At 37.2% G+C, this 16,644-nt stretch overlaps 2 protein-coding genes across 3 annotated transcripts; one reads left to right on the forward strand and one right to left on the reverse strand.

The window, feature by feature from the left end:
* Positions 1-659: 659 nt before the first annotated feature.
* Positions 660-7,140, reverse strand: LOC106167912 (uncharacterized). Its single transcript, XM_087008576.1, has 6 exons — positions 7,053-7,140; positions 6,143-6,229; positions 5,794-5,898; positions 4,548-4,668; positions 2,699-3,696; positions 660-2,376 (listed from the first exon to the last, which is right to left on the reverse strand). Exons 2-6 carry the CDS (start codon positions 6,222-6,224, stop codon positions 1,229-1,231), a joined length of 2,454 nt encoding a protein of 817 aa, XP_086864702.1. The 5' UTR covers positions 6,225-6,229; positions 7,053-7,140; the 3' UTR covers positions 660-1,228.
* Positions 7,141-11,068: 3,928 nt separating this feature from the next.
* On the forward strand, positions 11,069-15,923 carry LOC106167890 (uncharacterized). 2 transcript variants are annotated; one of them, XM_013546783.2, is made up of 5 exons: positions 11,069-11,266; positions 11,611-11,811; positions 14,149-14,243; positions 14,666-14,759; positions 15,015-15,923. In XM_013546783.2, the coding sequence occupies exons 1-5, from the start codon at positions 11,116-11,118 to the stop codon at positions 15,209-15,211; spliced, it is 738 nt and encodes a 245-aa protein (XP_013402237.2). In that variant the 5' UTR covers positions 11,069-11,115; the 3' UTR covers positions 15,212-15,923. The 2 variants fall into 2 exon arrangements, with proteins under 2 accessions (XP_013402237.2, XP_013402238.1); XM_013546784.2 differs by lacking the exons at positions 11,069-11,266; positions 11,611-11,811 and adding an exon at positions 12,894-13,123.
* The last annotated feature ends 721 nt before the right edge of the window (positions 15,924-16,644 follow it).

The raw sequence follows: 16,644 nt of genomic DNA on the forward strand, positions 1-16,644 counted from the left end.
GCGCACAGGTATGTTTTACAATGTGACATGTGAAGAAAATGGGATGAATTATACATATACTTTCTAGAAAAAATGACTGCTAGAGGGCTTGTGTATTATATTATGTTATATCATTAAGTTAAGAGTGTAGTAAATCCATTCTGGTTTCCAAACGCTAGGTTTCCACTATTGTGCCATTCTTTGCATCCCGTCCAAAATCAGATGTGACATGTGAAGGAAGGACATCTTAAAACTTTCAAGTCAACTTGCATGTGTGCACCCAAATGAATACACGCACACAAACACACACACGTGCGCACACACACACATAACCGTCGTAGCAACTAAAACCATTCCGTAGCCAAAGAGACGTTTCATCTAGACCACAAACGACAATTAAATGTCAACAAGAGGTGTACATGATTCTTTTGAGATTGTTCTATTTAGAATATGTATATTAGAAACATGCGTGTTTATGTAACTGTATGACTGACACTGAATAAGTTGTGTATTTTCTTTTCTGCCTCATAAATGTACACGGGGCGTCAAATAGTGAGCTCTTGTTTTCAGTTATTGCGAAGCATTTGAAAAATATATATACTGGGTTTTTGATTAATTTTTAGAATGGAAATTTTAGATACCCAAAAATTCAAAGACAAACACAACACAGAGACTATATATATGCTTCTAAATATATTTTGTTGCCAGGAGGCAATAAAAATCTAAGACCGAAGAATTAAACACGGTAAAAGGCCTCTATAAGTACAACATTTTCATGTGAAAATATGGTATTAAATATAGATATCTTCACCGGTATTCTGGCTTTTTAAATCCTACGTTATGTTTAAAATAATGTATGGAATTTAAGAAAACTAATTGAAACGGTTTACAGCTGTCATGTGATCATTTAAAAACAACAGCACATAGCACTAAACTTATTTAATGGAGAATGTATTCAGGGTTCGTCAGCAGGTGGTTAATTTGATAATTCTTTGTGACATTAATCAGTGCCAACTCTGTTAAAGTATGATCAAAAACTATTGCTTAATTGTCTTCAGAAAAGCTTACCAGGACGCACTTTATGTACTTTTCATTGAACGTAAAGTGTATGTTTAAAATCTCACAATTTGTCACTTTAAGCTACTTCTATTGTTATCCAAACTAAGTGAAACAAATGGATAATATGAATCATAATGAATGACATATACGTTTTCTTTTGGGGCTTAATTGGAACAGGCGACAAGGATCGTTAACAAGTGGCAGTGCTTCTGTATGGTGCCAAAGCTATGCCATTATATTCTGTTTCGTTGGGATACTCTGCGGCAATCACCTTCAACACATCATCGCTGGTACAGGCTTGGCCATTGCATGGGTTTGCAGGGAGATCACCGGAACTCACTTTGTTTTGTATCATCCCGACGATAACAGCTGGGGAAACGCCAAAAAGTTTTCCAGTCTTGATGTCATTAACAACATCTCCAGTTATAGGAGCGGCGTGAGCCAAGAACGCTTCAAGCTCTGTCTGTGTTGTGATGGAAGTGCCAATACAACTTAATGGAACTCCGTCGTAGGAAGTGCGCGACGGGAAAGCCACCTTGATGATGTTCAGGACGGAGAAATGGTCGGGAAGACGGGCATTGAGATTCAGCGAGGCTGCATTCTCCAGCATCCTGTCTAGTGTCAAACCGTCGGTCACCCAATTCATGACGTTGGTGGTGACTGTGGCAGAGTTGTATATGTCAAGCATTTCCGTCTTCGATTCGGCAAGAGCTGCCATGAAAGCCAATTGACTAACCAGAATTGTACTCGAGGTGACCGTGTCATTATTCCACGTAGCAAGGAAGTCGGAGATAACCTGGATTTGGGCAGCGTCACGGAGGAATGTGCACAAAGTGTCCTGGCAACTCGGGTCGTCTGCAATGGTGCTATCGACGGTACTAAAGAGATTGTACAAGGTGACGGTGTTGTTCTTGACTTTTGTATAGAGGTCTTTCTCCTCTACAAGAAGAGCATCTAGCTCTGCCTGTTTCTCTTCCACGCTCACCTTGGATTCGTCGAGGCTACTGTCAATGGTTTTGATTCTTTCCTCTACACTTTGGGTTGACGAAATGGTCATGTACAAACAGAGCGCGACGTTCAAGGAACCGCCAATAGCTCCCATGGTAAGAACACTGCTTATCTTCACTTGACGTCCCCTCCAGTTAAACAGGTTAAAGTTTCGGAAAGATGACCAACCACTTTTTATCCTCTGCGTGAATGTTACTTTTTTGGCAGGTGTGTCCCAGTCGAAGTGCTTGAGATTACCGTCGGGTAACTCGGAGGCTGCTGCTTTCACCTTTGCGACGTAGGCGTCAAACTCAGCGTCTGAGAGTGCTTTGGAGTTATCTAAGAATTTACCTAAAACCAGTAACAAATAGAATTTTGATGTTTAATTGGTGTGAGAGTTTTTAGAGTTTTACAAATGAAAAATCGTCAAACAAATAGTTGGCCTGAAACGTTTAAAAGAGGTTTGTTTACCGGCAGTTATACAGCACCACCCATTTTGTTACAATACATGTAATTATATTTGGAAGTTTGTGTAGTTCTGGCGTCACTGATAAACATCGTTTTCAATTAATAGTAATACAGACAAATGCTTGTCAACTTATTTAACTGCTGGAAGGCGAAAGAATCCAAACCAATTGATAAACAGTTTCCCAACAATCTATCTAATTCTTACCTGTTGTGCCAGCTTTATTCATACTGTCTAGCAGGTCAGGGTTATAAGCCTTCAGTCTTTTGTATGCATTGACCGCAGCAATGTCATTTGGGTCCAGAAAGTCTAGGCCTACTTTCATATTCTTTGGAAGATCAGCTTCGGGGATATCGATATCGTACTTGTAGAACTTGTCTTGGTCTAAAACTGCGGCTTTCTTTACAAAGTCATCTAACTCTGTTGTCGTAAGACCATCTGTTCTACTCAGGAATGCACTCATATACCCCTTTTGTTTCAGTGTGTTCAGATAGTCGGCGTTATTTTGCTGAAGCCAAGCAATTCTTTTGCCTCTCTCAAAGTCAAAGCTTTCAAGGAATTCGGAAACCATTGCAGACTGTCCAGATGGCGTCATGAACTTCCAGAACCGTCCAACATTCCCTGCGTCATCGAGCGACTGCAGAACCTTCAGTTTCCCCAATTCTGGAGAATCCTGCACGACGTAAAGTCGCCCCTCTGGGTTATATGCGAGTTTCATCTTGCCGTTGCCACCAACGACATCTACCACCTGATAGGACTGGCTTCTTGTGAGAACAGCTTGACGGGCGGATGTTACAATGTGACTGGTATGCAGAGCTACAAGGGGGACTGATGTCATGAGAGCAAACATTACGTAGTCGCGCTCTTTCAGTGAGTCGATTTGGGAACCTGTAGATGTCAGTGATGCTTTGATTCCGTTCAGGTAGGTTTCCAACTCAATCTGGAAACGTACTCTGATCTGTGTAACATTATCGGTGGCAGAGTCGTAAATATCGTCTGTTTCTTCTATGACGCTGATTGAATTTAGTAAGCCCATAAGACGAAGGTTGCTTGATGTTACCAGTTCCAAGTCTTTTTCGATCAGCTGTAGATTAGTGATGACTTTTTCGTTGGTAGCATTCAATGTTGCCCATTCAACTTGTGTCTCCAGTGTCTCGTTCACAAGGATGGCAATTTCGCTGCGTTTGGTTTCCAAGTCCTTTAGTCTGAAAATGATTCAATTGCAAAAGCATGCTAATTTTATGAAATGTGACATTTCATAACAACTAGTTTTTTTTAAAAAAGTTTCTGTATAAGCCGGATATCTGTTATTAATTGCTTATTATAAAGGACAGAAAAGCATTTTTTTCTATACACGCTGGGTAGATTACCACTTGACCAAAGTTACATGATAGTGTTTGCATATTTGCGTAGAGACCGGCGACAAAAAAGTGAATTATCATTTAAACAAGTTCTATTGGAAGATTTACAGTTTGCAGAGGCCCATGGCTGTCTTTACAACTATCTGGTTGAAGGTTTGGGTTTGAAGAGAGTGCGAGTATGCAACGGGGCTTTTTTTCCCTTCAAAGCTTCATTTGTTTTCTGTCAAAATCTCTAATTCTGATTGTGTTACACATTACTGCCAACAATCAAATGATTAATTATTTAAATATCACATTTTAAAAGACCTATGCACATTCCTAAATGATGATGATTATGAGATATTCAGAGGATATCCATAAAGGTGCAATTTTATAAAGTTTGGTGCACATTAATAACTTTTCTAAGTCGGCCTGTTAGTTCTTTTAATTCGTGTCCAGTAGGACTTCTACCCAACGTTAATGTATATGATCCCTTAATTGTTCTACCTTAGCTGTCAGTTCTACCATGGCCATGTCTTTGTCCTCTCCTTCACTTCTGATAAGTAAGGAGAAAACAGATACCGCATTTTATCGAAAGATTTACTGCATTTGTATAGCGAGACCGCGATGATAGATCCCAGAGGGCCACTACTGGTAATATCACATTCATAATATAAAGTGCAATATAAATCGCACCGATTAGGACGCAAACCTACCTTTGGCAAGCTCCGGGTGACAAACTGTTGCAGTTTAATAGGGTCGATAAGTGGGCTCCTAAACACAGCAAATCGTCCCAGAAATTCTTAAACACGAATTTCAGGCCAGCTCCAATAATGGCTGTAAGAGAAAACATTTTTTGTCTAAGAGCATATATCCGTATTGCTTCCACATTATACCGTCCGTATTGCTTCCACATTATACCGATATTCCAGTGCCCATATTGATAACGAACCTACTGACAATCAGCGCACTAAATATAGTAATTTGTGTCTAAGATACATTGGAAAAGCAGGGAAAAGACGAAAAATTGGATCCTAGGAACAAAAATAAAAATCAATATTGACACCGAGGCCTGGAAATTGAACATTTTAGGTATTTTCTCCTTTATTATAGCCAAGTACATATTTTATGTTATAAGGTCCCGTGCGGAATAGTGGAGCAACTTATAATAAGTTTTATTTTCTTAATCAATTGAAAATGCCAGCTACCGAAACCGTGACAATGAGAGACCCTGTCCCTGCCACGTTGTTATAATAATCAGTCACGTGACAACACACCCAGCAAACAATAATCCCATTTGAACAAGATAAACAACAAGATAAAAAACTGTAGTAATCAAGTAGTGGGAATAATGAGGAACATTTCAAAAAAGTGCTCATATGCATGTTATTGATGATAATTGTAGCCGTAAAGATAACAATGCGGTTTCTGCGAATGAATGGGGTGTTTAAAGTTGATATATAATCATATTGCTATATGTTTCTGCGTACCCAGAAAAGCATGTATTGTGGATATTATGAACTCATTTAAAAATAAATAAATATATCCACCCAGCATCGAATCCATCAATCATTTTATAACACAGGAAAATTATAATGATATTTACTATCTTGCGCAACTAGGAAAACGCACAATGGCCAGACACATATACAAACACATAAACAAAATGTAATCACTTTTAAGTTATCCCATTTTTGAACATATATCAAAAGCTATCCATAATTTAGGTAATGATGGTGACGAACGAACAGGCAAACAACCCCCCCCCCCCCAAAAAAAAAAAAAAATAATAATTATAATAAATAAAACAATCAGAAAGCAATAAAAGCCAAACTTCCTGAACAAAGCTGGGTATACTAATATGTTCTTCACTTCTATTATAATGCCTAAACCATTGAAAATCTTCATGAAAAGAAATCAACACGGAATATCGAAAAGACGAATCAGTCTGTCAATGCTTACATCTCTTCTGGATGTTATGTTGGGGCTCGTCAACTTCTTTATATTTCACTGATTGCACCTTACTATCAGCAAAACCCTGCTGTACTCGGATGACGGATCCTATTGCTGAAACGGAAGAAATGTATTCAATTCGCCGTAGCGTGGTTTTGTTATAATTTTGAAATTGCAAAGAATACTGATTGACATGTTACGTTTGTGTTGTACCTGTAACAGGTTTCCAAAATCAACTGTATTCAACGACCATCATATGCTATTGTTAAAGAAATGTAAGGCAAAAATTACAAGACAAACCGTTCATACGTGTAAATACACAAGTCTACAAACATATCTTCATTCTTTTTCTTCTCACCTGGATGAACGTTTTGCACCAAAAGTAAGGTCGCCATCACGGCGCAGAGGTTCTGCAACGCATTCTTCGACAGGCGGATCATAGTCACTGTTAAGAAAGAAATTTGAAAAGAATTCTAATACTTAATTTTTAAAAATTCTAAGATTGTCTTAAACCGAGATTTCATTCTTGGCTTGCTCTATATATAATGGTCTCATGTTATTATTATTATTATTACATACAATCGCAGTCCATAATTTCACGATATAGTGTCATACAATTTGAGAACCAGGCCTTAAGGTATCAATACCTATGATATCACCTATTTCTATGAAACTATTGAGGAACAAAAAAAAAAAAAAAAAAAAACTACAACGTTCTCATGTTAATAAGAACGTGCTACTTTGATTCTAGAGAACAATAACTTTTTTTCAACACCCAACAATGCGCACAGAAGAAGAATATCTCAATGTGATAAGATAAGAATTTCTAGATATTTTCTATGATGCAAATAAATAAACTGTAAAATAAATCCCGTTGGATAAAATGTTCTCACTCGTTTTGCGCCTTCACCACGTTGAAAATCGCGGTATTTTGCATATTAATTAAATAAATCGCAGAATCGCCAAAAGTGGCCATGTAATGTAAAAATAACCTATTCCGTACATGCGCACATATAATCCGTTTCAGCATATAATTGAAGTATAACTGACAAGAAATTTTACGAAATTCTTTAGCTTTCACGGAGAATATGGAGGAGGAAACCAAAATTATGCAAGAGAAAATTCTGACTTCGACCGCAGCGAAGGATCCCTCTACTTTAAATAGACTCCCATTTGGTATATCAGCAGTAAACGGCGCTGTTGAGTCAACAACCTCTGAGTATAAACACAGCTCTTGCACTATAAAAAATACATATACGTTTGCTTACCTGCCTCCGAATGATCTGTATTTTCTCGTCTTATAGTCTTCCTCAATCCTCTGTAGATATCCCGAAGCGTATGTTCTATTTATGCTATCTGGTGAAACCCTTGTTTTGGCGATAATTACCTATTTTGACCAACCACAGTGGACAAACAGATACACGTTTCCGCGGATATAATTTGAATGGACTGTCTGATTGGAAAATTACTGAAATTTCAACCAACGTGCTAATTATCTCATCAATCAAACAATGCAGTCATGCATAACACCCCAAATTACTGTTCTTCACAGTAAATCTCTGATGTTAAAAAGGAATTATCTGCACTGCTGGCTTAGAGCTAGACACACCTGTAACTGTACATTATTCAGCAATTAGAAATTAACACACATTAAACGTAATACCTACATTGTATTCCTAACCCGCTGTTTCTCTTTCTTTTGCGACGTATTCCCCAAAACTCAAAGCAAAAGCGATGTGATACTTTTGCAAAAGTAGCTATGAATACAAGTTTCATCAAACTGTACATTCCAAATGAACAAAAATACTTACTTTCTTACTTACATTTGGACTTGCAGTGACATAATGATACGCATGTGTCTCTTAACTATCAAGATTGCACATTGTCGTTCTTTTTGTTTGCAATTAGTTCTCTAAAGTTGTTACACGACACCACGTCCAACGAAAGTATTAACCTTTATTAAAATATTTCCAGAAAAGGTCAAATAGTTATAATGCAGCGAGCAGAGTTGAAAATGCAAAGGAAATGGTTGATATAGCAAAATCTACAATAGTATTATGGCTCCAATATATCTATTGAAAAGTATTTTGAAAAGAGTATTTTGAAAATAATGAAGTTGGCAGTCCAATGCTTTAAAAGCCTAGGATGCAAATCAAAGATTAAAAAAACAATATTATTAATATTTTTGCACGCCTTTGACAAAGGCTCAGCAAATATAGTAGTGCAATTGCAAGCCTCGTTATCTCCTTAGAATAAGAGCCACATTGGACCAATGTCAGTGTGTTTGAAATCTCGATTTTCACAAACAACGCCTTCATAGCTGCTCACAGATATCCAGAGCACAATGACGTAAAAACAACATGTTGTGTAACACCAAGCTGTTTAGATCAAACTGGTGATGTCAGGAAAAACAAGATAATTGACAATGCAAGCCTCATCGCCACCCACGTAACATGTACGTGTAGGTCACGATGACATAGTGTTGGTGTGTCCCTTGCACGCAGTCAGTATATTGCATAGACTATAATGCAATGATTGACAGGTGCGTGTTAGTGACGCTGGCTAAATTGTCGCCGATGGCATGGGACGCATGACAAATGGAAAACAGATGCAATCATTATAATGTTCGTTTTTTTCTCATTTTAGGTTGCGGGTTGTTGATCGACCAAGGGCAATAACTGTAACGTGATGAACACCTACGCGTATTTCTGTTGCTCCCCCCCCCCCCCCCACCACCCTCTTCCCCTTTTCTTGTTCGAGAAGAAGACCGTGCAGTTGTGCCCATTATTTTACATGAAGTTCATGGATCATGAAAGCAAAGATGAAAGCAGGCGGGCAACTGCTGTGCGTTTTTTTTTTGTTTGTTTTTTTTTGTTTTTTTTTTAACTTAATAACGGTCTGTTAACGCTCCTCTTTTCTCAGTTTAAAGATTATTTTAGTTTATAGATGGACAGTTCATTAGGTTTTGTCTAATTTAACACAAACGAACATAATTTCACTAGAATTTTATTCAAAGAAATAACATACTTGTAGGTTTTGGAATTAGATAACTTAGTACAAACACGAGTGCGTTTTACAAAATAAATTTTATTATTCTTCTTATTATTATTAGACAACGTCAAATGAAATAAAATACCTTTGGCCATGGTTACAATCTTAAACTTCAAAACTTATTGTTCAACAAAAATAATCACGTTTTCATGCACACTTTAATTAATAGTTTGAGGCGGTCCGTGTGTTTAATCAACTTATCATTCAGTTCGATGCTACATGTAGTATTGACAGTATTGCTGCACTGTGTTACTCGAGAAGGATTCAACTACAGTTCGAGACAATGTTTTCAAAATGCCCTGAGTAATATGTTAATGATCTTAATAGTTGTCCCAATTTATAAGACACAAGACTAGTTAAAATCACAAATATAATAATAATTATAATAATAATAATAATAATAATAATAATAATAATAATGGTTTTGTTGTACTATATTTGTAATATATACTACATATATTAAATGCAGTTATCAAAAAAGTATAGTATTAAAATGTTAGATTCAATCACTCAAAATAAACATTTGAAATAAATACTGAAGATAATATTTAAAATGAAATTTAGTTTTCATCATTTATAATTATTTAAAAGCTAAGAGTGCATGAACAGACAAAGTTCATCGATAAGTGTATAGGCAGCATGGCATAAAAGTGCTCCTATATCGATTGGTCCAACATTTTAGTAAAACATAGGTGTAATGATTTCTGAGGTCCTTTTCAATGACACGGGTGTTAGTTAAAAGATGGTTCAATGTAATAAAATCTCATTAAACATTCTTTGCTTAAGTAAGCTCGCTGAGATTCCAAGGGGGTAGTTCAATGATGATCATTGCTTCATGGCATGTGAGCTCAGGCTATATAATAAAGATTGATACGAATTATCCTAATATAAAGGCTGGACGGCTGGAGGAAATTGCAATTTTAGAGATAAATACTAGTTGAAGTGAAAATATGCACGAACCGCTTATATGATTTATCATTAGATTGTATAGTTATGCAATGCCATCACGACTTCCAAAAATCGAAAAATACGAAAACTGTTGATTATAATGATATTCTTTTCTGCTGATTGTATAACAACCCATTTGTATATTTGCGTCGTTACGTATTGTCATAATTGTAAAGAACCTTTGTAATAACTATATTTGTAGTGTCACTGTTTACTGCACCAAAAAATTACGCGTACGCTAATTCCGTATGTTAAAAGACTGGTACAGACGAAACTAGCAATTATATACATTTTTAAAAGTGTGGGCGACAACGAAAGTGAACACGACGCCGTACACAATAAGAAGGCCCTATGCCCTTCTTAACTCGTAGCAAGGTAGGCGCTGATGATTACGAGCACACTGTAGAAAATGAGCCACGCTTCTGGCCTGAAGCCTACACGAAGCATGAGTCTAACTAGTGTGTGCGCTTGACTTCCCGTTAAAAGTGCGCCCGAACTTTGTCTCGTAGACTTCCCTGAGGCGAAGATTCTTAGTTTTTGACTGTGCTTTACGGTGTTTGTCTTTTACCCAATTTTAAGTGTGCTAACCTCCCTGTTAAAGTGTTATAAAAAGTATATATGTACAGTGGTGAATTGATTTCAATATTTCACAGGATGAACCCCAGTCACATGTAATAAAACGTTGTCTATCACGGTTTAATTATCTGCAAGTTTTCGTAGTCAGACATATTTTTTCTCTTTTATATTTAATGTACATGTAAAAGCATCCTAATGCTTTCTTTTGAGCCAAGATTCATAAACTGCATTGAGAAGTATACTGTATAAATCAATAATGCTTTATAGAAATATACGTAAAAAGTCAATTGCTACGGGCTTGGACAGATGGTAAACTATAGGTCCATACCAAGTGTAAAACTTACTTGTACATTTCCCTTAACCCTCATTCGATTAATAAGATAAGAAGATGAACCCATTGTCGCGTATAAAATATAATGAAATGTTCATCAAGACAAGACTTTTTGAGTACCAGTACGAGTAGAATAACGTCATTCTCAAATATGTTTAAAGGCAAAGTGAAACGTTTGGCCAGAGACGCGAGTCTGAAGGAAAGAGAAGAAGGGCATGAATAAATGAGGTCGTAAATTAATTGATGTAGAGTTTGAGTTAGAAAACAAATGTTTGTGAACGAATTGATATTCTGTCCACAATTAAAACGTCCTTACCGTGGCATTATATGTTCCAGCTCATTAAAAAGAGCATAAAAGGCTATAAAGAGCCATTTCTCCACAGAACAAATTTGCCGAAATCTGCTCTTAATGCGTGTGTACTAAAATGATTTGTTCCGGTTCAAGCGCTTTCGAGTTGCATGTAGGAAAGCTAACAGATAACATTTTCCCTACTTGCGCTCACTCCAAGAGAGAGATAATGGAATGGAAGATTATTCTTTTTGTAGTTCTGGGTGCGTCGAAATACACGTCTGCAGGTACTGTACATGTATTTAGATTCGAACTTTAAAGGCGCTAGCCTCTCTCTCTCTCTCTCTCTCTCTCTCTCTCTCTTTGTGTGTGTGTATTCAATAGTTACGTTAATCACATGCACTTTAAAATCTTGTAAATATTCAATAGTTAAATTCTATTATGAAGGCAAAAACGATTTGTTGAAACTCAAAAACACGCTCTTTAAATCACTCTTTTGTGTAACTTTAAGTTTTCGATACATATTCACTTCACACGACAGATTACGTACGGCTATATAAAAGATAATAAACACTTCTTTAAACACATGCTTGTCCATTTGTCTTTTTTTCTTTCTTTCTATTTTACTTAGCTTCCGCTCGGGTGGCAACCTGGGGCCCATGGAGTCGGTTTACCCCGTGCAGCGTGACGTGTGGGGGTGGGACTAAGATGCGGACGAGAGACTGTGAGGTGAAGCTTGTCTACGGGAGACGGGCGCCCTGCCTCACGGCTAGTTACTGCGCTGGGGCGTATCTAGAAAGTCCGCCTTGTAACACGCACGAATGTCCAAAAGGTATGGCATCTTACTTCTTTTGTGAAATTATTTTGAGGGTTTTAAAAAGATGAGTGTCGGAAGGGAAATATTCATAGATAAAAAAACAAAAGAAATCTCACACAAAGCCTGTGAGTAGAAAACACTGACTTGAGGATACATGTGTACCCCCCCCCCCCACACACACACACTTAACCTTGGGATAACCCCTTCCCCAAATACAAACACACTTACACACACACACACACACACACACACACACACACACACACATACACACACACACACAGGATTGAGGTGCAAAACAATTTAACATGCAGACTCACAGGTAAATATAGGTGATGTCCGCCTCCTCATCCCCCATGCCTTTAGTTTTTTATTTTCAATAAAAGAAGACCAGCGAAAATGTTATACAATGTATATGTAAAATAAGTTAGCCATCAAAAAGCGCAGAATTCCATTAGTGGTATGTTGAATCACTGAAATGATAAAATAATAGACGATAAATTTCTTTTAAAACATTAGAAAACCCGTGTTCAGATGAAATGTCAATAACTTTCTTCTTTGTAGAGAATAGTGTTATTATCTACTGATAGTGGCCGCTTGGTGAAATTTCTTTTGATTGTGCCTTGGCAGAGGGATTACCGACAGGATCCTGAAGTTATCCGTGTGCTGCTTCGTTTTCTTTCTCACCCCTTTCCCTCTCCTCGTGAATCCCCACTTACTTGTCCTATCTTTTATTCATTTACCTATTGAATAGACAGGGCTTCGAGACAAATAATGTGGCGTAATGATGACACAAAAATTAAGAACTTAATCATGTTTAAAGACACTTAAATACATGTACTCAGACGCAATCTGATGGGGGAGTCATTAAGTGTAAATGTTGGACCTTGGCGTTTATGAGATATTAAAAAAATTTAAAAAGATGAATACGTGACCACCTTCGTCACCGCGGGTAATGAGGAACCAAAGAACGACATCTATTTAATGCCCATAACGTTGCATTAATGACGCACGCATGGGCCACATCAATCATGAATGATGGCATTTCACAGCTGATGGATGTGATACAAACCAGATGTGCTCGGGACACAGCAAACACAATCAGAAGTCGGCCCACCGGGTCAAACTTTGTAAACAGTTGGAATAAACCAGAATGCGAGGTATTCACTGAACTGCGCCGGTTGATTGCCCGGCAGACATTCAATGATGGCAGCCTCTGCTGTTTCTACCAGAAAGATCGTTCTGATTGCCGTGGTTACTGCTGCAATTGTCTTGGTTATTGTCGCTGTCGTTGTTGGTATTGTCATCGGTGTGACCCTGAAAACAGGTATGTCTATTACCATAGTCATGGGCTATAAACCTTTACGATAGGATGACGCTACGGCGGTTTCTTTACGTACTTGCGGCAGCGGGGAGGGAGGACAGAATGCTTTGATCATGGCCATATCAAGGTTTGCTAATGTGGAGCAGTCATTTATTGACGAATATGTGGTCTTTATGGTCCACTGCCCTTTTGCTTCAGCTGGTACCCAAATGCTCTAAACTACCTCCGTGATGTCATGGAGAACAGGCGGGGTGTTTTTTTCTTTCATTTGGGGGGGGAAGGGGTGGGGTCAAATCCCATTTCTAATTTCTTGATCCAACAGTGTGCAGGTTAAGCTGGATTTTAACTTCCGACTTATTTCCCTTGTTCTTCAACCAACAACACCCAAATAGTTGAATTCTTATGCTTGCATAGACATATCCATATAGGCCTACAACGCAAGTGTTTCGCGGCGGGGTAAGAGATAAAAACGACAGAGCAAAGCATGCTATCATTAGCAGCACTCCTAATGGTTTCCACTGATAAGATTAATAAAATTGTAAAGTTCGCGATATCGATACTCCCGACTCCTGCGTTTACACACATACAGAGTGAGAGAGAGAGAGAGAGAGAGAGAGTGAGAGAGAGGGGACGGGGAGAGGGGGGGAACAACACGAGAAGGTTGGAACATACTGGTATCCTCAATGCGAAAGAGGCGTAAAGGGGGGAAATTAATATTAAAAGGAGAGAAGATGAATCTATAACAATCTTCATGGATCATCGTTTTACTCATATTTTGATAATTTTGCTGTTAGAAAACAGCTTCATTTCAAAGGCAATACCGCTAACCGGCCTAGTAGTACATGCATCATTTACTATAATAATAAATGCTTTTCTTTTTTCAGTTGAAAACACCGATTAAATTAAATGTAAATTGATTCAAATGCTATCAAAACGAAAACAAAAAAGGAAAATCACTGTAGAGATGTCCTTCACAATCTTGTCCCTTCTATTATTATTACTTTTATCACAATTATTATTATTTTCAGAAAATACGCCTTCCGTGAGATACGGGTCCGTCATTAAACTGCCGCCAGAGAATTATCAGAAGTATAAAGAGCTCCACGCTAACGTTTGGCCAGAGGTATTATTTCATTTATGATAAAAAACAAACTCGAATTAAGTTATGTTTTTTTCGCCATTTCAAACTGACAATGTTCAAATAGTTTACATAGAATTATAAATACGTTAGGTCAAATTAAAACATATATGTACTTGATCTAACTTTCCGAAGCAGAGCTAACTCATTATTGTGTCTTCTGTATTAATGTTTCTGGTGCTTTTTCTTAACTGTTGATCGTTGGGCTTGAAAAACCGTACAAAATTTGACTTTTTTTCAACTTTTTCGTCAAAAAAAAAAATCAATCACAAATGCAGATACACATTTGAGTATGGAGTGCTACAGGGAGCATTGTCTTTAAAATATACCTGTATCGTGTATAACATTTAATTTTAATGTTAAACATAAAAATTTTAATAATTTTAAATATCTGGTTTGGTCCCCAGGTGTTAGACCGGCTTTCAAAGAGCAACATACGAAACTACGTGATCTATTACAGCAACGAGACGAGTCTTCTTTTCTCTCATTTTGAATATATAGGTAAGTTTACGCGATAGTTTGCATGCATTTGAACTAAAACTGGTGCTAAAAGAGTGAAGAAGAGAGCGGATCAAATAATCACACTTTGGTTGGATTTATTTAAAAAAGTTCATACGCCTGTTTATGAGTCTCAAAAATTATCATCCTGCCTTCAAAAAAAAAAAAAAAAAAAAAAAAAAAAAAAAAATTGCGTTTGTAGAGATTTTCTATGGCAACCAATTAACAGATTTTCTCATATTATCTTTCATTTCTTAGGAACAAACTATGCCGCTGACATGAAAGCTATAGCAGACGATCCAAAAACTTTAGAATGGTGGCGAATCAATTGTCCTCTCCAAGAATCTTTCACTTGGACCGACTCCAAACAGTTGTATGAGGGCGGGACAGGGAACTGGTGGGCACCCATGCAGGAAGTTTTTCATGACGGGCACTCTGCGGTGAAATTTCTCTAGTTTATGATGGAAAAAGTGTATTGAGCGAACTGTGACGAACTTATTCTTTAATATATGATACGCAGTGAATAGCGGATAGTCTCAATCACTAGATTGGAATGTTAGCAAAGTAACAAAGACAGTGAAGACAGGAGAGAAAACATTGTTGGTGTTATTCGCAACACTGTGAGGTTTCTTATATGTAAACAGTCTTTTTTTAGAACGGGCTCCCTTCTTGTCTTATATACAGTTACACGTATATATGTCTCTTTGCCAATATTAAATAACTTAATCAAAATGTTCTATATGTTATGCAGTAGAGTCAGTCTAAATAAGTAACTAGAAAAGCACTCCGAGAGCGCAGACCTCCGCCAAGGTAGCAAAGTCTCTACGCAATGCCGTTTCACTCCTAAATTTTCATTCTATAATGAATTAGTTTTTTGATTTTTGATTATTGTTTGATTTTTGATCCGGATCACCACCAAAAACTAATCATCTGTTTTTTGGCCCACTTCTGACAGTTCCTGAAAATTTCATCAAAATCGGTCCATAACTTTTTGAGTTATGTTCATGACAGACGGACAGACAGACAAACAAACAAACAGGGGTGAAAACATAACCTCCTTGGCGTTCTGTTTGCAAAACGACATCCAGAAATACATTATATTAGATTTTATTTACTGTAAAACTCATCCTTCCAAAGATAGAACATCGAATGAATGACTGATTTACAGTCAACGGATCTCTTGAATTGCTACTATTGATAATCACCTACATGCCATAACCCGCCGGTTGTTAAAATTGCTTGCTCCATGCGTTCCCTCTCCTGCTTATATCATTGTAGGCAATATCTGGGTGAAATAACATGCGGTAGATGAGAGTTGTATGAGATAGCATTTGGAAAGCACAACTGTCGCATTACGCAGTGGACGCCAGTCGTGGTTTCTAGTTTTCATGCGCTATTTTCTCTCCGAAAAAAATGATATTAACCTTTTATCTTCTTCAAAGCAATAATTCAAATATCATGAAATATACAGCACAGAAAACCTTAATTCTTAAATTCTTGGCGATGAAACGCAGTTAAATACATTTTTGATGTTGTCTTTGCTGCGCGTAAATGATGTTTTTTTCCGAAGAAAACGCGCTAAAGCTGTGAATATAAAACTAATAAGAATAAACTACAAATTTATTATACAATCTATTTTAAAACTTATGACAGTCTTCCGAATGGTTGACTACGCATGAAAATAGGCATATCCCATCAGGCTTAGTATAATTGAAATAAATATCCTACTGAACGTATATCCACATACATGTAACTCGCCAATCTCAACATTTTTACGGTATTACTAGACGAATGATCAAACATCTGAAGTAATCCCCATTAAGTTATTATACACCAATTTTAATCTGCAAATGTTATAAAAATTTGAGTAAATCAAATGGTACAGCAC

This window comes from Lingula anatina, chromosome 3, assembly GCF_051362555.1.
Source record: "Lingula anatina isolate TDL-2025a chromosome 3, LinAna3.0, whole genome shotgun sequence".
Lineage (NCBI taxonomy): Eukaryota > Metazoa > Brachiopoda > Lingulata > Lingulida > Lingulidae > Lingula > Lingula anatina.